Here is a 20,924-nt window from a genome sequence, read left to right as displayed (position 1 = left end):
GTGTGTATTTTAGCTACCTAGTTTAGTGTGCGTTTTGTCGTGGTTTCATGTGATATTACATGTTTTGCTATGTTTTGGCGCAGGAATGAAAAGAATTGGAGATGGAGCTGCTAATTGTTATATTTTTATAAAGCTCAAAACTCTTAGTTTCATTTTATTTTGGATATTAATTAAGTTTAGGGCGGAAGCCCATGTTGGGTTTATGCGGCCTTGAAGGAATTAATTTCCTTAAGTTTGTTAAGGGCCGCATGGTAGTATTTGAGTAGAAGAAGGATTCTTATTTTTATGATTAGCACTAGACCTAGCCGCTTTTGTGGACTAAGGATTATTAGGTTTTGATTTTTTTGATTAGTTCTACACATTCACTTTTTTTATTCAGTCGCACTTGTTGAATTTTAATAGTAGCAGTTGACTTTTGTTTCCATTATTCCATGCAATTTTATTCTTCATGCAATTCTCACGTACTAGCAATTGATCTCTTAGTTTAGTTTTAGTTTTTTAATTCTTGTTCATTCAATTATTGATAGCGGCTGGATTGGAATCGAATGAGGCAACCGAGTATTGGGTTAATTCAAGTTTGATTTATTTCTTGCAATTTATTTTCTCAGTTTTATTCGCATATTTTAATTATGTTTAATTTTATTTATTTGATTGTTTTTATTTTAAGCATGAGTAGCTAAATCTTTTAATTCGGCGAGAATAATGAAACTCTAATTTAATGATCTGTGAGACCTAATTGGTTATAAAATTGATTCCTATTGATTTTGATTAATTCATATGGTTTAAAGATAATTCTGATTTTATTTAAGTCTGGCCAACTTAGGTTTAATTGGATTACAGTCAATTAGTTCCTGTCAATCCGTAATTGTTGGAATTGGACTAATTAGTGATACAACTACCGTGTTCGTAGGGGGAATTAATTGGTATATTAATTATTACTAGCGTCTCTAGGATAATTGGTATAAATTGGGTTCCTTCATCTTAATGCTATTAGAATATTAAATCTAGGTCTGGCGTCTCCAGCTAGGTTATATTTTAATAAGGGAAATAAGCAGGTCTGGCGTCTCGAGCTGTTTATCGACACAGTAAGTAGGAATTGGGGTACGTCCATTGCGTTTCACGGTATCCTATAACTGGTTGGTTGGTAGGGATTGATTAATTATTACGTCGATGATCAGAGCTTTGAATTAGTGTGGATTTATTTGAGCCGAATTACCCTTTTTATTGATTTAATTCAAATGACTTTATTTTTATTTAATTTGCTTTCTTAGTTAATTAATATTTTCTCCAAGTTAAGGCGTGGTGGCATCACCGTTTTTTTATAGATTTAGGGATTTGAATGATTTTAACTGCTCTCTGTGGGATCGACCCTGCTTGCCATTGTATTAATTTATTTGGTAATTCTGCAGGAATTATTTTGGTGGTATACGACGTCCACCAGTAGGTTAAGAAAGATGTTTGAGAGATGAGCCAAAATGAAAAGAGAGGAAGATGTTTGAGGAACGAAGAGAGTAATTAATATAAAGTTGTTCTATTCGTATGTAGATGGAAAATGAAATATGGTCTCAATTAGTAAAATATTTTTCCTTCAATTATTAAATTGAAGTTTGAGTTACAAAAGATAAATGAGTAATCATTAATTATCGTTCATTCTTAAAATGAAAAATATTCTCTTCGTCTTATTATAAGTGACACAAAATTTTTGAACACGTAAATTAAAAAGAATGTGTAAATTGATTAAAAGTGGTATTATTTAAATTTTTTTAAGAATTAAATTTTGTCATTTATGAAAATAGGCCATTTATAATAGGACAATAAGCAGGCCATTTTTAATGATACATGAATAAAAACTAAGGCCTAGATGATTGCTTAGTTTGCTAGTAATTGAGTTAGTAACACTTTTAAATAACTAGTACGTACTCCCGTGCAATGCACGGACATAATAAATTTATAACTTAAAAAAATAAATTACGTAAAAGTACTAATATATGGTCTTTTATGAAAAATTACGTACATTAAAATATAAAATTTACATATAGAATTTGTAATGGTGATACAAAAATATATATGTTCTCTCTGTCCCCTAAGAATGTATCACATATTCTATTTCTGTCTGTCTCATAAGAGTGTATCACTTTTATTTTGGGACATGACCTCACTTTTTCTCTTTTTAACCACAATCATTCATTTACATTCAACACATTATCTACCAACCATTTCTTAAATTTGTGTCATCTCATATGTAATACACGCTTAAGGAACATAGATAATTTTATTAAATAGAGAATTTATTAAAAAAGAAACAGAAAAAACGAACCTAGAAACCCTTGAAAACACAGAGGAGTAAACTAAGGGCCGGGCCTCGTTAAAACCCTTTTAAGACAAACCTAAAAGGGAAAATCCTTAAATGGGGAAAAGAGTACTCGTCTAAAAGAGACTGCGAGGGAGCGGAGAAGAGACAACTTCAGAAGTTCCGACCTAACCATCACCCCTAAGGAACATAGATAATAATTCACCACAAAATATATTGAATATCAATAGTGTTACAATGCAATTTCAAATTTGTTGCTTGACTTTTGAATTATATATAAAAATTAAATAAAGATATCTTGCTCATTGTCAATTTATTTATTTAATTATGTTGTCTATCTTTTGATTTTTTGGTCATTAAATTTTTCAGGTGTCCCTTTTTTTTATTATCAAATTTCAATAAAATTGGTAAAAGGAAAAGGAAATTCGAGTCGGATCTTTTATTGCCTAATCATATTAACATATGTCAATATTTAATATTGAAATTTATTGGTATTAACTAATGAAGTTATAAGGTAAATTTTAAGCTCCCTAATTAAATTATTGCAAAGGATGAAAAATATGCCAAAACAAAACAATTCTTAAATTTTCGTCATTTCAACAAAAACTCAACATATTAATATAATTTGTTTATGTTCATTTTTATCTAAGGATGAGAAAAGAACTTTGAATTAAAAAAACGCAGATTAAGAAATATCTAAACTAAAAAGTATACTATGAAAGTTGGCAAATTTGAAATAAAAGTGCACTTATTTATTATTTTGTTTTTTTTATGAAAAATCTTGTAAGACATATTTTTTATTAGTTGGGGGATTCAAATATTTTATGAAAATTGTGTAAACGCATATCTATATATGGTTGGAAACTACATTTCAGTGGGAATCTAATATACTGTATTGAACTTATAAAGTTAATATTCCATAATTTGTAGATATCTACAAAAAAGAAATTACAACACAAAAAAAAAATTATAAATACCTCATAGAATTTTAACAAACAAATAAAGAAATAATACATATACTTCCAGTATTTCATAATAAAATTTACATCATTTACACAAAATTATGTTTCCATGATTTCACAAAATATTTTAACACAAATAATAAAGACAATTTTTTTTTGAAAGAGCTAACTTCCTTTTCAAAAAAAAACTTGTAGTATAAAATACTAAGAGAAAGGAGAGAGAAAAGAAAATAACTTGGAAAGTTTTAATTTGAATAAAATTCTTATTTTAAACTTATTATATATATATATATATATTATCAAATTAAATTTTTTGTCATAATCTTTAATTTGATATGTATATTGAATACATTTAATTAATCAAAATACATAATTTTTAGAAAAAACAAAAATTCTTAAAATGAAAAGAAACTGAAAAATAATTTAAAAGAAATTACAACAAAAAAAACAAATAATAAAAAAGTAGAATGCAAATATGGTCAACCCATCATCTCCATTTTTTATGCAACACGTTTTTTTTTTAAAATTAATGGAATTTTTTGGTTTTACATAGATTTGAGTTTTGCAAAAATTATGACTTTAATTTCTCCATTATTTACAAAATTGCCATCTAAATCAATTTGAAATTGATTTCAAATTGGAAACTGCTTTTTTAATATAGTATAGATATCTTCAAGCCTTATAAATTGAGTTAGTAACACGTTTAGTTCGTTGGTTGATTTTTGGCATTGAAACGTTTAGTTGGCAGTGGGATTTTACACATGCGTGATATTTCCTAAAGTAAGAATGTATTGATGTAGAAATTTGAGATATTCCTTGTTATCAATTCTTTGTTTTCTACTCATTTTTTATATTTTTAATAAAAATACACATATAACGATATCATTTTTTATGATGTGTATTGTACATGTAATATTCAATTGATAAAGGTGAAAATATCATGCATAAAATTCGAATGTGTCAATTGGACTATATGACGCCAAAAATTACTAGCAAATTAAAATTGTCACTAAATTAATTTATGAAGCTTGATCGATGTACTGTATTAACTTAAATTCAACCTAAAATCATCAATAACTCAACTTATGAGACTAAATAGAATGTATTTGTACCTTTAATATATATCACTAGACTATACGAATTAGAAGTCGCATTTACGAATTTGGTTAACTAAAATGCAATTTGTGTAATTGTTACACTTGTTTGTACTTTGGCATTTTTCTCTCTATAAAAGATTTACATCATATTCTTCAAATGTAAGTCACCTACTTCATGACCGAGTCAAGCAGAGGAATACTATATAATTAAAAGTTTAAACTATACGAATTTCAGTTCGAATTTGTGTCCTATACTAGTATTTTATAACCATGTAATAAATTATTAAATGATATTTGTCTCGATTAAGATGATCTATATAATAACCTCAAAAAAAAATACCGATAAGGACGAGATTCGGACTTTGGATAACAAATGTCAACAGTCGTACCTACCCGTGTGGGAATCAGCTCGGATCAACGCACACGTGGGTAATAGGAAGCTTCCTATAAGATCTTTTTTGTATTCTGACTCAACATTTTAATTCGAAATTATATTTTATTATTACATTCAATCAATCAATCTAGTAGAATTAAATATACGTCGATGTCGGAAGACGGTGGTGGACATGACCTTTTGATTGAAATACTTTTTCTACCCTTTACGAGTACATGATGAATTTAACTATTAAAAGCTTTTATCTTTAGAGCATCCGCAACGCACCTACTCGAGTGCCTACTCGAATAGAGCGTTGCACTCGAGTAAGGCGTTGCAGGGGGCCGGGCTACTCGAGTGATATTCGAGTCTTCGAGTATGCACGATGGGGGGGAGAGGGAAGGCGCGTGCAATGCACGCGCCTTAATTTAATAAAAAATAGAAAATTTTGAATTTTAAATTCAAAATTTGACTGTTTTTTCTCGATCTCCGTGCTTTGACCGACCGTTTCATATATTTTTTTTCTTCTTCTTCTCCTCTTTAAAAAACCCCTCCTCCTCCATTTATCCTCACATTTCTTCTCCTCCATTTCTCTTGTAATTTTCTTCCTTCATGGATCCACACAACCCTTTCTATGATCCTAATTGGTGCCCCGATCTCTCCGCCGATTATCACTCCGATATGGGGAGAATCAACTTGGAGGAGACCCCAGCCGAGGAGGAACCAGTCAGTGCAGAATCAACTTTTGAGTTTAATGGCGTATTTAACTATTAGAAAAATATGTTATTTAAATTTGAGCAATTAAATTTAAATGAAAAACATAAAAATCAAAACTAATGTTATCAAGTAGGCTATCAAGTAACTCCAATGCAACACTACTTACTCAATGTGGTCCCCCACTATCAAGTAGGCTTATCAAGTAAGCCCATTGCGGATGCTCTTAGAATAATCTGCATTTGATTCTACGCAATTACAAAAAATATTTATATTCTTAATTATGGTCATTTAAAAAAAAACTCTCATGAACTAATGATGATTATAATAACATATATAAACTATCTTAAAATTATAAAAAAATATTAAAATAAAGATATATATATATATATATATATATATATATATATATATATATAGATAGGGGGCGCTCCAATGAGACCCCCTAATTTTAGTGAGATCTAGGGCATGATCTGGTGCGTTTATTTTATCGATCCTATGGCTGATATTGTATCTGGAGGGTGATTTTTTTTCGCAGGGTTCGAATCCTGGAGGGAGCAGAATATTTTAAATTTTGTTATTCATCTGTATATACTGCATTGTTCATCAGTATATACTGCCATGTTCATCAGTATATATGTCTTATTCATTACGAATTTTTTAAATTTTATTTTTCATCAGTATACGCATCTTGTTCATTAGATATATGTTTTGTTCATTAGTATTATATGTTTTACTCATTGTACTCATGTTACACGAAAATTGGGGGGTCTCACTGGAGCGCGCCATATATATATATATATAGCAATTAAATACACAAAACTTTGGAGCTTTAAAAAAAATGCACACGACTTTTTTTTTAATAGAAAATCGTGACCTTTTAATTTTTCTCATTTCGTACAAGATTTCAAATTTTCCCAAAATTGAAGTTAAGTTGGCAATTGAAAATCCCAACGTGGCCAAATAGAATATGATAGAAAAGCGATACAGTGTTTAAACATATCAAAATATTATCGTTTATAATTAAATATGTGTTTCAAATTTATGAAACGACGTCATGTACGTGTTATCGATGTGTTCAACGATGATCTTTTAAAAATTGTTCCATTCCTCCCATAAATATGTCTTCATGTTTCTTTCTCGGCCACTTGGAAGATCTGGTCATGAATCATTGTGTAACATATCTTGAATTATCTTCGATATGCCCCAAGTCCCCTTAATCGTACTATTTGTTAATTTGATTTGTTTGGTGTAGTTCATAAATGATGACGAAACTATAATTATATAAGTTATAGTCCATAATGTAGACTTGGCTATTAATGAAATGAAAGTAAAATCGATCCATAGCCATAGGTAAAGAATTAAAGAAAGTAAAATGTGAGTGGGTCAAGTAAATTGAATTTGGTATTCCATCCTCGTGCTGCATAAATTGTGTCACGAATACAATAAAAAGCAAGCATCACACTTAAGTAAACTATTTCACATATAACAATAACGCAAATTCTTGGGTCAGGCGGGTCTGACCCGCCGTCTGACCCGTGCCCGAACCCGGAAGCCCTGACCCGCGCCTCCCTCCCCACCTAAATCCTAAAAAGTAACTATTGTTATAATAAAAAGTAATTATTATTATGAAGAAATGTAATGTTTTTAAATTATTACATTTGTTCACGATAATTGTTACTTTTATTCATTAGAATTTGTACTTTTCGTTATTTGATCAAATTAATGTATATTTAGGGTTTAATATTCAAGGTTTAGGGTTTAGTATTCGTTATTTAGGGTTTAATATTCCCATTAGGGTTTAGTATTCATTATTTAGGGTTTAATATTCAAGGTTTAGGGTTTAGTATTCAGTGTTTAGGGTTTAGTATTGATTATTTAGGGTTTAGTATTCAGGATTTAGGTTGTAGAAAAATATTGAATGATAGGAAATATTTATATTGACATAAGTATACATTTGTGCATACAAATGTATATCTTAGGATAAATAAAAGTAAATATTTCCATTAAGGTTTAGTATTCATTATTTAATTAGAGAAAAAATAATCATTTATATGAATAAATGTAATATTTAAAAAAACAGAAATAAATGAAAAAAGTAGAAAAAAAAAGTAATTATTCATATGAAGAAATGTAATGTTTTGAAACATTACATTTGTTCAGATTGATTACTATTTTTCTTCATAATAATGATTATTTTATATATGCGCCCAGCCCAGCTCATGCCCAAGCCCGTAAGCCCGCGCCCGATCCGCGCCCCGACCCGATCTGATGGCCTGACCAAGACTAACTCTAACAATAAATATCAAAAAGCTGAAAGGGACATTCAACAGTTAAAGGGCCATTATAACGAGTTTGTCTAAATTACTCTAAAATCCAATATCATGGGAAAAGTATATCTTAATTAATTGTTTTTGCTTTTATTTTTTCGTTCTACCTCTTTTTCTCTCATTTTCTTTTCTTTTTTGGCATCTCTTATAACAATTTACACGCACGCGTGTCGCATATGGAATTCCAACAATAAATTAATGTTTATATTTTAAAATATTAATCTTTATATTTTTTTCTAAAGTGGCATGCTATGACGACACGTAATAATAAATACTATCAAACATTTGCTAGTTCTGACTGAAAGTTGTGGATATTTCAATCTTTTAGTTTATTTATTACGAACGAGAAATTACTTTATCTTAATTAATACGACCTAGCTATACATAATTTATGTAAGATGGTGTACATTCCACATAAGCCATATTCCAACTTCAATAACTTGTCAAAGAACTGTTTGTCGTTGATTTATGCATGCCTAGTAAAATATTCCTGTAGCTATATTTCATTGAAAAAGAGTCGTTATTTGAAAAGGATGGGAATGTGGTAAGGCCTCGAGCTCAAAAGAATAGGTATATAAACGTTCCTTCTGCAATTAATATCGAAACTTGCGTGCATCAAGAGTGAAGTCAAGTATTCAATCCTAATTAATCGGACCTACAACTCATAATTTAGCAAATTATGCTGCTCTTTCTCAAAATTTAGTACTTCCTCTCTCCCATTATAAATGTCTCATTTTCGTTTCATTACAAATGTCTCATTTCTTTATTGGAAACATATTCTCTCTCTTTCTATACCTAATATTTAAATAATTTTTACCAACCCACTTTACTAACTACATGTTTGTTAATTTTCGTGTCGGACTGAGAGAGTAATTTGAAAGTCGGATTTTAATATCTTGACTTTTAAATATTGGATATTTTCATTTGATTTAGAAGATTAGATAAAATTAATCTCAGATCACGAGTAATCAAACGTCCCCTCCTCAGATGTGGAATACTCCTCTGTGTTTGTGCCCGCTTAAAAAAATACTCCCTCCGTTTTTTATTAAGTGTCTCCAGCTGTCAAAATACACATATCAATAAAATAAGATATTTTACATTTATAACCTTAGTAATTATCATAATAAATGCATATATACAACTAATTATTACATTCATACAAGTATTAATTAAATAAGGATAAAATAGGAAAAATGTCATAAATATACTCTCAAATTTTAAAATGAGACACTTATTGAAAAACAAAAAAATGAGCTAAATAAGACACTTATAAAAAACCGGAAGGAGTATGTACATAATAAATATCAATAAAATAAAATACGGAGATGTGTATATTCAAATAAATTACCCGTAGCGGTATGTACATTGAGATGTTTGAAATTCCGTACAGCACATACACTTTTAGCAGAAAAGTCGGAAAGTGATTATGCGACAAAGGATGAATTTAGCCTAAAATATTAGATTCGGTTTGAAGAGAAAAACGGCGATGGATGGGACCAAAACTGAACAAATGACACTAATTATTTAGAGCTGTAATTTAAATTGTCGCTGTCAAAACATTCTTCTTTCGGGGTGCCGATGCGACTGCGCGCGGCCGGAGGACTGGAAAGGTCAACCGAAGTGTGTTACTAAACCAAGCTCGATTTTTTATCTTCAGCCTAGCTCGAATCAGTCGAGTATTTTTATCTTCAAGATTCACTCGTTTGTTACTAAACCAAGCTCGATTTTTTTTTTTTGGGCCTAATACATTGAAACGATCTTAATAAATTTAAATTTTAAATATTCGTCCTTCTTTTTAAAATTGGCTTAATCGCGAAATCGAATATCGCATTGAAATTATCTTGACGAGAAAAAGAAAAGAAAAAAGGGTGAGGTGATGGGCTTTTACCGGTTCGCATCATTACATGAGGCCATCATATCATTGCATTGGGTTCATCTATTGAATGTGAGTAGGCCCAGCAAAAACGGCACCGCCACCTTTTCTACTACCACAAATTATAGGTAGTTGATAGATAGAGACAAGCATTCCAACAAATATTATCGGGAGTATTATTCACTATATTCATTATAATTCCCGATATATTGGACTTTTTTTTAAGGAATAATTTATTAATCTAAAATGGGTAGTTGAATCACAGCTCCAAACACCACTGAAAAAAACGTAATTGCAATAACTTTCCCATAATGTTGTTGTTCTACTCTTCATCTCTCTTTGCTCCCTCCCTCTCACTACCAGCACCGATCATGATCGCCTTCCTATAAATGGATATAGTCACAGTATTGGCCCATTGGCATAGGCCTGATATTTTTACTTTCAAACGAGCTTAATAAATTTAGACTTTAAATATTCGTCATTCTTTTTAAAATTGGCTTCATCAGCAAATCGAATATCGCATGAAAATTAGCTTGTTGAAAAAGAAAAGAAAAAAAGGGGTGAGGTGATGGGCTTTTGACCGTTCTAATCATTAATTCATTATAGAAGCCCATCATATTCTCGCATTATGAAATTGGGCTCATCAATTGAATATGAGTCGGCCCAATAGAAACGGCAACCGCCACCTAGTCTACTACCACCGGTAGTTTTTCTAGTATTTCTTTTTCTAAAAAAAATTAACTGCCACCGGTAGTTGATAGAGAAACATTCAAGTCCCTCAAAAAAATTTCCACAATCTCCTTACTTTATATTTTTGTACGTAATCCCACCATCAAATACTCCCTCCATCCATTAAGAGTATGTTACAATACGTGATTTAATAAACATTCCTTCATTGAGAAGCATGGATCTTTCTCAAAACCAGCACTCTTCCTGCAGAGATTGGAAAACTTAAGAATCTCGAGTATTTCAATGTTTCAAGAAACGGACTCGTTGGCAGCGTGCCTAACAGCATTGGTGGCTTCGTGAAGCTGGAGTTCCTCGACTTGCAAGGGAATATCCCTTCAAGCCTCAGCGCATTGAGGGGCCTTGGAGTTCTAGACCTTTCGCGCAACAGATTTTATGGCAGAGTTTGTTGGGAATTATAGACGCCAATAATTCCGCCCGGGATCTAGTGCGACGCAATATTTTGGATATCGACCGATATGAAATGAGAAGAAAAATGACACCGATATTTTTAACGTGGTTCAGCCAAACTGCCTACGTCCACGGACCCACACTAATATATTAGAGAATCTCAAAAGGAGGAGTACAACAAAAATACCACACTGTATTTTGTATCTGCCTAAACCAAGACTATATCTCAACTCACTTTTATCACTTGTGTATAACTTCCACACTGAAGTTTTCTCTCACAAGATTTTTCTCTCTCTCTAGCAAATAACACTTTGCTTGGTGGTGTTGGTTCTGGGGTGGTTCAATGCTGCTATGAAGCCCTCAATTTATAGGCATGAAAGGTTAAATAGTGTTAGCGACCAAGTTTGAAAAATGTTGCAGCAAACTTTGAAGATATTGCTGCAATGGTTGAAGTTTGGTGGTTGCAATTGTTGAATGGAATGGTAGCAAAGTGGACATTGAGTTGTTGCCATTGTTTGACTAACAATCTCCCACTTGAAGACTGATTCCAATCTGTCTTCACACCCTGATCAACGCAGCAGTCTTTCTGTCTTAACTGTAAAGACATAACCGGTAGTGCTTCTCCTGCGATCTACCTCACCGGCAAAATCTGCATCTACAAAACCTTGTAGTGCTACATCACCTCTTCGAAAGCACAAGCATCTATCAGTAGATCCACGTAGATATCTCAATATCCACTTTACTGCTTCCCAATGCTGCTTTCCAGGATTTGCCATAATTCTGCTCACAACTCCCACTGCATGAGCGATATCTGGTCTAGTATAGACCATGGCATACATCAGACTTCCAACGGCTGAGGCGTAAGGAATTTTAGCCATGAAGTCTCTTTCATCCTTTGTCTTTTGAGAGTGCTCTTTGCATAGGCGGAAATGGTTAGCTAACGCTGAGCTAACCGACTTAGCACTGCTCAGGTTGAATCTTTGCAAGATTCGATCAACGTATTTGGCCTGAGACAACTGCAAAACACCTTTTTGCTTGTCTCAGTAAATTCTCATCCTGAGAATTCGCTTTGCTTCTCCTAAATCCTCCCCTCAAACCAAGGACCACATCATGTCCTCCCTCGAACGACAATCCATACATCTTGCACCGCCGTTACCACTCAACGGGACTCGCTGCCTGACCACACTATCAGGAAGACTTTCGATACAAGGAACCACCGGATTCAATCGTGAGTTCACTGGGGGTACACCTCCGTATATCTTGCACCGCCGTTACCACTCAACGGAACTCGCTACCTGACCACACTATCAGGAAGACTTTCGATACAAGGAACCTGAGGTCGAGATGACCTCCTAGGAATAGGAGTTAGAGCTGGAACTGGAGACTGTGGTGGATCAGCCTCAGAGTTGGGCTCCTCCGTCTGCAAACTTTCATCTGTTTGCTTCGATGTACTGCACTCTGCAGTATCATCTGGATCAACATATGTTGGATCCTCCGTTGTTGTGTCGGTGAACTGCACTGCATTCCTATCTTTGTACATCAAATTTTCATTGAATATTACGTCCCTGCTTCGGATGACCTTCCTGTTTTTGTCATCTCGAAAATGGTACCCGAACTCATTTCCACCATTATCCAATGAAAATACATTTTAGTGATTTGGAGTCGAGCTTACTCCTAGCAATATCACTAATGTGTACATACGCGACACAGCCAAATACTTTTAAGTGAGAAAGTTTAATTTCTTTGCCACTCAAAACTTCCTCCGATATTCTGTACTCCAATGGTACAGATGTCCCATGGTTAACGAGATATGCCGTTGTGTTGACAGCTTCTGCCCAAAATTGTGTTGGCAGTCCTGCATGTATCCTCATGCTCCTAGCTCTTTCTGTCAACGTCCGGTTCATGCGTTCTGCCACTCTATTTTGTTGTGGGGTCCCTGGCATTTCCAACTTGATGCCATTCTGGTAACAAAATTTATTGAACGCCATATCTTCGTATTCTCCGTCATTATCGGATCTCTTTATCCGTAAGCCAGTTTCATTCTCCACCATGGCCTTCCACTTCTTGAACGCCTCAAACACCTTTGACTTTTGTCTCAAGAAGTAAACCCACACCTTTTTCGAGTGGTCATCAATGAAAGTCACAAAGTAAGACTTTCCGCCAATGGATGAAACTTTTGCTGGACCCCAAACATCTGTGTGGACTAACTCAAGCTTTACTTGCTTCAGAGTTCTACCACTTGTGTTGAAACTCACCCTCTTCTGGTAGTTTCCCTTTCGAATGCATATACTTGAGCCCTTTCTGGCTCATGTGCCCAAGTCTTTGGTGCCACAAATTTGCATTCTTCTTGCTATCAGCAACTGCAATTGTCACACACGCATTCATCGCTGTGTATAGGCTGCCAGTATCCTTGCCACATGCAAGAATCATTGCGCCCCTAGTGATTTTCCAACAATCACCTGAGAGGTGTGTATCACATCCTTCTCTCGACAATTGCTTGACGGAGATCAAGTTATTCCTCAACTTTGGAATATGTCTCACGTCCTTCAATCTCCATACAGATTCATTGAGTTTGATCTGTACTTCTCCTATGCCCACCACGCTGCATGGATGATCATCTCCGAGATATACTTCTCCGAAATTTCCCGACATGTAATTTATGAAGGAATTTCGATTCGAGGTGGCATGGAAAGATGCTCCAGAGTCTATAACCCAATACTCAGCCCTTTTCTCCATGGAACATATCAAGGCATCGCCTTCTTCTTCAGCCACAACATTGGCTTCGGCCTTTTTCTCGTTTCCCTTTGAAGGTACTTTACACTGCGTTCTGTAGTGCCCGACCTGACCATAGTTCCAACATTCAACGGACTTTGATTTGTTGGAATTCTTGTGGTTCGTGGAGCTCTGCCTGCCATTCTTTGACTTGCTCCGTCCATGTCCTTGACTTCTGGATTTTCCTTTAAGGGCTTATACAGGTCCTTCTGGTACAAATAATCCTCCATTTGCATTTTCCAAAAAATCCAAAATTCACACCGTTGAATTTATCAATTTTTGAAATTTTATCGTCTATCGACATTGCTCCCACTCGATCTGGACTCCTTGGATCGTTTCTGATTTTTCAGCTAACCACCGTGTTTAGAACACCTTTTGTCGACAAATCGGAACCGCCGACAAAACATCAGAAAATATCTGCCACCACCGTGGCTCTGATACCAGTTGTTGGGAATTATAGACGCCAATAATTCTGCCCGGGATCTAGTGCGACGCAATATTTTGGATATCGACCGATATGAAACGAGAAGAAAAATGACACCGATATTTTTAACGTGATTCGGCCAAACTGCCTACGTCCACGGACCCACACCAATATATTAGAGAATCTCAAAAGGAGGAGTACAACAAAAATACCACACTGTATTTTGTATCTGCCTAAACCAAGACTATATCTCAACTCACTTTTATCACTTGTGTATAACTTCCACACTGAAGTTTTCTCTCACAAGATTTTTCTCTCTCTCTAGCAAATAACACTTTGCTTGGTGGTGTTGGTTCTGGGGTGGTTCAATGTTGCTATGAAGCCCTCAATTTATAGGCATGAAAGGTTAAATAGTGTTAGCCACCAAGTTTGAAAAATGTTGCAGCAAACTTTGAAGATATTGCTGCAATGGTTGAAGTTTGGTGGTTGCAATTGTTGAATGGAATGGTAGCAAAGTGGACATTGAGTTGCTGCCATTGTTTGACTAATAGAGTTCACCTTGTTAGCTTTGAACCTTTCGTTCAATGATCTTGAAGGCGCGTTGCCTCAAGGTGGTGTGTTCAAGAATGCAAGCGCAATTTCAGTAGCCGGGAACCCTAAGCTCTGCGGAGGCGTGCCTGAGCTCAGACTACCAAAATGCAATCTCAAGAAGTCGAACTTGAAGTTGAAGATAGTGATGATCTCTACTACAATATTAGCATTAGCTATCATTGTTGGTGGTGCTCTTGTCTTCTGTTGTCTGAAGAGAAGGAGGCCTCCGCCTCCGTCTAATCCATTTGCCAATCCTCTGCTGCAAGTGTCGTACCAGACGCTCTCCCAAGCTACGGTCGGATTTTCAGAGGAGATCTTGCTCGGTGCTGGCAGCTACGGAGCAGTGTACAGAGGAGCTCTTGGAGAAGACGAGAAGCTCGTTACGGTGAAAGTGCTGAACCTTTCGCAGCGTGGAGCTGTGAGAAGCTTCGTAGCTGAGTGTGAGGCGTTGAGAAACATCAGGCACGGGAATCTTGTCAAAGTAGTCACGGCTTGCTCCGACTTTGATATGCAGGGGAATGACTTGAAGGCCTTGGTTTATGAGTTCATGCCTAATGGCAGCCTCGACGACTGGCTGCACGAAGAGGATCAGAGACGAGGGCGAGCCAGGAGACTAGGCCTAGCTCAGAGGGTTAGCATTGCCATAGATGTTGCATGTGCAGTTGGACCCTATCATCCATTGTGACATCAAGTAGTTGATAGAGAAACATTCAAGTCCCTCAAAAAAATTTCCACAATCTCCTTACTTTATATTTTTGTACGTAATCCCACCATCAAATACTCCCTTCATCCATTAAGAGTATGTCACTTTAATTAAATATGTGATTTAATAAACATTCCTTCATTGAGAAACATGGATCTTTCTCAAAACCAGCTGAACAGCACTCTTCCTGCAGAGATTGGAAAACTCAAGAATCTCGAGTATTTCAATGTTTCAAGAAACGGACTCGTTGGCAGCGTGCCTAACAGCGTTGGTGGCTTCGTGAAGCTGGAGTTCCTCGACTTGCAAGGGAATATCCCTTCCAGCCTCAGCGCATTGAGGGGCCTTGGAGTTCTAGACCTTTCGCGCAACAGATTTGATGGCAGAGTTCACCTTGTTAGCCTTGAACCTCTCGTTCAATGATCTTGAAGGCGCGTTGCCTCAAGGTGGCGTGTTCAAGAATGCAAGCGCAGTTTCAGTAGCCGGGAACCCTAAGCTCTGCGGAGGTGTGCCTGAGCTCAGACTACCAAAATGCAATCTCAAGAAGTCGAACTTGAAGTTGAAGATAGTGATGATCTCTACTACAATATTAGCATTAGCTGTCATTGTTGGTGGTGCTCTTGTCTTCTGTTGTCTGAAGAGAAGGAGGCCTCCGCCTCCGTCTAATCCATTTGCCAATCCTCTGCTGCAAGTGTCGTACCAGACGCTCTCCCAAGCCACGGGCGGATTTTCAGAGGAGAGCTTACTCGGTGCTGGCAGATACAGAGCAGTGTACAGAGGAGCTCTTGCTCGTTACGGTGAAAGTGTTGAACCTTTCGCAGCGTGGAGGCGTTGAGAAACATCAGGCACAGGAATCTTGTCAAAGTAGTCACGGCTTGCTCCGGCTTTGATCTGCAGGGGAATGACTTGAAGGCCTTGGTTTATGAGTTCATGCCTAATGGCAGCCTCGACGACTAGCTGCACGAAGAGGATCAGAGACGAGGGCGAGCCAGGAGACTAGGCCTAGCTCAGAGGGTCAGCATTGCCATAGATGTTGCATGTGCAGTTGGACCCTATCATCCATTGTGACATCAAGCCGAGCAACGTCCTACTAGACGATGACCTAGTCGGGCACGTGGGCGATTTGGGGCTAGCAAGATTCCTCACTAAAGCTACAACACATCAACAGAGGCACCATTGGCTACACTGCTCCAGGTACTGCCACTCAAATCCAGCTATAGCAAAAACTCTTTTGTTTTGACGGCTGATTCATGTCCTCTGCATTGCAGAATACGGGTTTGGAAGCGAGCCAACAACGTGTGGTGATGTGTACAGCTTTGGAATCCTGCTGTTGGAGATGTTCAGTGGCAGAAGGCCAACAGATGAGATGTTGAGAGATGGATTTGGGATTCATAGCTTTGTTGGGAAGTGTTTGGTCGAGGAAGCTAAGGAGGTCGTAGATCCTTGGCTCTTGACAGAAATGGAAGATGCAGTGAGATTCAGCATTGGTGATAGAGATCAAAGCTTCATGGAACATCATAAATTAGACAGTAAGTGTTTGAGGTTCTTAATGTTGGAGTTGCTTGCTCGGTCGACTCGGCCAAGGAGAGGATGACCGTTTCTTATGCGGTTGGTAGGTTGCAGTCCATCAGAGACTGTATTTGTGTTGTTAGAGAGACGGCCAACGGGCGATGATATCGTCGGGGATGCCACATCGGATCCACGCCTCCGAGTGTTGGAGCTTAGGGTGGAATGATAGCCCCATGTGTTATATTAGGTGTAGTATTCAATTCAGAATTTAAAAGATTTTTTTGTATTTCAAAAGTCTATAGGTATTCAATTCGGATTTAAAAAAATCCATAAAAAATCAATTATAACTCTTAAATATCCATCGAATCCGGTGATATTGAAAATTTGTAGGATTCTAATATATCATGGATTTTATTGAATTCTTAAACCCTAATATAAATATAAAACTCCTCCAGAAATCATTGTGCATCTCTACAAAGTAATGGTTGAGACGGGTAAATTAGCTAAACCATATGGAGGCATCGGTGAATGTTTCTCAAGAACAATCAAAGAAGAAGGTTTTGGTTCAAATCTAATAATATCGCTCTTTGTTTATATTGACCAATACATCTTTCTTACGATTTAAATTGTTTTCAATTGATTTTTTCAAGTAGCATTCTATCAAGATTCTTTTTCTTCCTCCCCCTCTAATGCTCCTAAATATGAAGTTGATATCAATAATCAAACAATAGACACACTCTATTGTTTTCAGTTGACTTCTAACCATTTCAACATGGTTAGTTGGTTACAGAAAATGGTTTCTATTATTATTTTGTGACATTGGGTTTTTGTTTTGTTATATTTTGTGTTGTATTAACCCATTCGTTTCATCTATCTTTTCATTGACAAATGAACTCAATTGATCGAGCTAGATGCAAGCGAGCAGTATAAACAAAGTGCAGTTCAACGGCTTGATTGGTGTCTACCGGAAGGCTTTGGCATCCCAAGGCATTGATGGACCGTATCGTGAATTCAACATTTTGTGTAGAAATCATTGTTTAGTACTGTGGTCTCTGGAGTGTACAATTCTTTAAAATCTATGAGAATAGAGATAAATTAATCTAACAGAATATGTTAAACTGTACATAGAATTAAGATAATCAATGGAATTACTTGAAAAATCACAAATTTCCATTTCTTTAAGATGAGTATAATTTTATGTTTGTCCTTAACTTTAGATATATATATATATATATAGGAGAAAGTTTAATGGAGAACAATATATATTCAATGAACAGAGACCAAATCTCATGTGTTGATATTATCTAATCCAGCGGTCAGCGTTTGTTCATTTAACATTCAACGGTAATTGTGTTGAACGTATCCAAAGTTCAAACCCTAAAAAATTCCAAAGGTTCAATAAAATTATTGGTATGTTCAATTGCATTACTAACATGTTCAATATTTCTCCATTCTCTACTTATTTTGTAGTTCTCTATGGAACTTAACTCATGTAGCAACTGAAATTCGTCACTACATCAATATATGAATTTACTTTAAAATGCCATCACACACAATTTCTGGGAATTCATGTAATAACCAAGAAAAGTTTCCATGTGCAAACACATCTCAAACAAACATGAAGCAAACAACTGTTTCCAAAAATAACATTAAAAACTCAATGAAGAATATATTGTTCTGTTCATATCATTGATCACATACACATCTATCTATCAAGGTATAAAAAAAAACCAGAAATCTTAGTTCGATAAATAGCAATCCTCGGAGCCTTCCAACGGTTAAAAAAAATCAACTGTATAAGCCTCCTTATTAAGAAGGGAATATAAATTATGAGAAACAAAATCATGTTTTCTTGTAGGAACACAGAGCACAAACTAATCCAAAGAATAAACGAAACTTTGCACGACGATGTAACAAAATGAGCGCGGACGCACCTTGTTTTTTGTATCTACAGACGAGTAGAGTAGCCTTTCCGGTTGCTTCTACCAAAAATGATTCAAGGGATAAACTGAGGTCGATCATCTTTACTCCGAGACTTGAGATCTTTCTTGTCTTGTACGTCCCACACAACCTTTTTTCTACGCATGAAGTGAAAGCCACTCGGTGTTAGTCACAATCCAAGCCACAAACTTCCAGAACGACTCCACCTCTTGACAGGAATGGGTTGATGCGGACCCACAACAACGAGAAGATGGAAGCGAGGAGGATAGACCACACAAGGATTATGGTGGGGACCCGGTCTTGTTTCCCCATGAAACCTTTGAGGAAAGGGTATAGATGGACAATCACCCAAATGGCAAAGAACAGCCGGCCAAATAGAGGCCCCCACGACTCGTACCCGTTGTTTATGGCGTTCGAGACCCCGACCACAACTCCGATGATGTTGAGGATCAATAGAGTCAGAGGAGGGATCAATAGAGACGTCCACTTGAAAAGGTAGAGGTCTGAAAACTCTCCATCATCGGCTGCTTTCGAGGTGACGGTGAAGTTTGTGTTCACACCAGCCAAGACTTTGAGCAGACCTTGGAGTAAGGCGAAGAAGTGCGATGAGCAACCACCGATCACCCAAAACTGCTCATTTCTCCACAAGTCATCGATCCCGACTCCTCCCCACTGCATCTCCAGTATGCTTGTTACGGCGATGGATATAAAGAGGCCCATGAAAACTAAACTGGCATACTTACTGATCTGCAGAAGGTAAAAGATACTGTTACCATCGGAATTTGGAAAACCGATAAGAATCATAAATGTTTAAACAAATTCGACACGCTGAAACACACCTGTGGGACAATAAATTTCCCAGTTATAAGGCAAACAGCCGGCAAGGTACAATAAGCAATCAAGGGGAGCGACGTCAATGGATAGACGACCGAGTTGATGTATGAGAATCTCTCGAGCGGTTTCAGACCACAGCCATACCCATACCAAATAGGGCAATGCCTACTCAAGAGGATTTCCACCGATCCCAAGGCCCAACGAAGAACCTGGTGCAGACGATCCGAAAGATTGATTGGAGCCGACCCCTTGAATGCGGGTCTTTTTGGTATGCAGTATACTGATCGCCAGCCGTGGCAGTGCATCTTAAACCCAGTCAAGATATCCTCCGTAACGGAACCATAAATCCATCCAACCTGGTGAATATAGAATGGTTAGAATTTATGCTTCAAGTCAACGAAAAGGTACCAGATAAGTATACAAACCTCTTTTCCCCATTCTGTTTTATCTTCATAACCACAGCTAATGACATGGATAGCTTCTTTCAAGAGCGATGCAGATGACGCTCCATGAGGAACACCACCGTTTTCTAAAAGTGTTGAGGCGATAAAAACAGGTGATTGCCCGAATTTCTTCTCAAACTTGATCTGGGGCATGAGGGATGATTTTTCGCTGTCGATTCCTGCCAGCAGAAAAGAGGAGAAGAAATGAGCACGTCATTATGAAATGAAAAACATAATTTATCATTATCTCTACTCATCTCTACTAAAACTAGATATGAAATTCAGTATTGGTGAACTCTTTCAAGTTTTTATTTTCTCACCTTCGATTCCTTCCTCGATATTTTCCAGAGCATGAATCTGAGGTGAAAGTTCCTTGCTTTTAGTCTTTTTCTTACTCTCCTTTGACTTCCCTTTCTCGCCCTTCCTTTTCGATCCAAAGCAGCAGCAACACAGCTTCGGCAAACTCAAAAAATGAATTTTACTCACTTTTTATATTTAACATGAAGTAAAATATAGTTATAACATAAGTGATATGCTACTTATAGTTTTTGATGAGGACACAACATGACCCACAAACTCAAAAACACTTCCGTCTTCGTCCTAGCTAGTAGTAGTAGCCGCGATGGCGATTTTGTTACTTCCGGCGGCAGATTAATTATTAACTTGCGTCTCGGGCGTAGTGGTGGCGTCGTAGTTCTACTTGTTGTTGTCGTTGTAGTGATAGTAGTAGTGGCGGTGGTGGCGGCGGCGGTGGCGGTGGCGGTGGCGGTGGCGGTGATGGAACAGGTGGTGGTAGTAGACGTTGTAGTGGTACATCACTTCACAACTTCATCTTTGGTGAATAAACTTTGAAATACTAAAATAAACTTCAAAAGAAAAGGATGCACTAGGTAATAAGGGCGTATTATTTCTC

The 20,924-nt window shown here is 36.4% G+C and overlaps 3 protein-coding genes across 3 annotated transcripts in view; 1 reads left to right on the top strand and 2 right to left on the bottom strand.

The window, feature by feature from the left end:
* LOC130992384 (T-complex protein 1 subunit beta-like) overlaps positions 1–20,924 on the bottom strand; it is a 629,300-nt gene that overhangs the window by 190,059 nt on the left and 418,317 nt on the right. The window lies entirely within an intron of this gene.
* Positions 14,430–17,019, top strand: LOC131009989 (probable LRR receptor-like serine/threonine-protein kinase At3g47570). Its single transcript, XM_057937387.1, has 5 exons — positions 14,430–14,475; positions 14,560–15,245; positions 16,330–16,478; positions 16,599–16,813; positions 16,901–17,019. Exons 1-5 carry the CDS (start codon positions 14,430–14,432, stop codon positions 17,017–17,019), a joined length of 1,215 nt encoding a protein of 404 aa, XP_057793370.1.
* Positions 18,413–20,490, bottom strand: LOC130992871 (cellulose synthase A catalytic subunit 2 [UDP-forming]-like). Its single transcript, XM_057917632.1, has 4 exons — positions 20,332–20,490; positions 19,994–20,190; positions 19,574–19,924; positions 18,413–19,481 (listed from the first exon to the last, which is right to left on the bottom strand). The coding sequence occupies exons 2-4, from the start codon at positions 20,162–20,164 to the stop codon at positions 18,900–18,902; spliced, it is 1,104 nt and encodes a 367-aa protein (XP_057773615.1). The 5' UTR covers positions 20,165–20,190; positions 20,332–20,490; the 3' UTR covers positions 18,413–18,899.

Source organism: Salvia miltiorrhiza, chromosome 1 (genome assembly GCF_028751815.1).
Source record: "Salvia miltiorrhiza cultivar Shanhuang (shh) chromosome 1, IMPLAD_Smil_shh, whole genome shotgun sequence".
In the NCBI taxonomy this organism is placed as follows: Eukaryota; Viridiplantae; Streptophyta; class Magnoliopsida; order Lamiales; family Lamiaceae; genus Salvia; species Salvia miltiorrhiza.
Note: the sequence above shows the minus strand (reverse complement) of the source record. Positions and strands in the feature narration are given on the sequence as shown.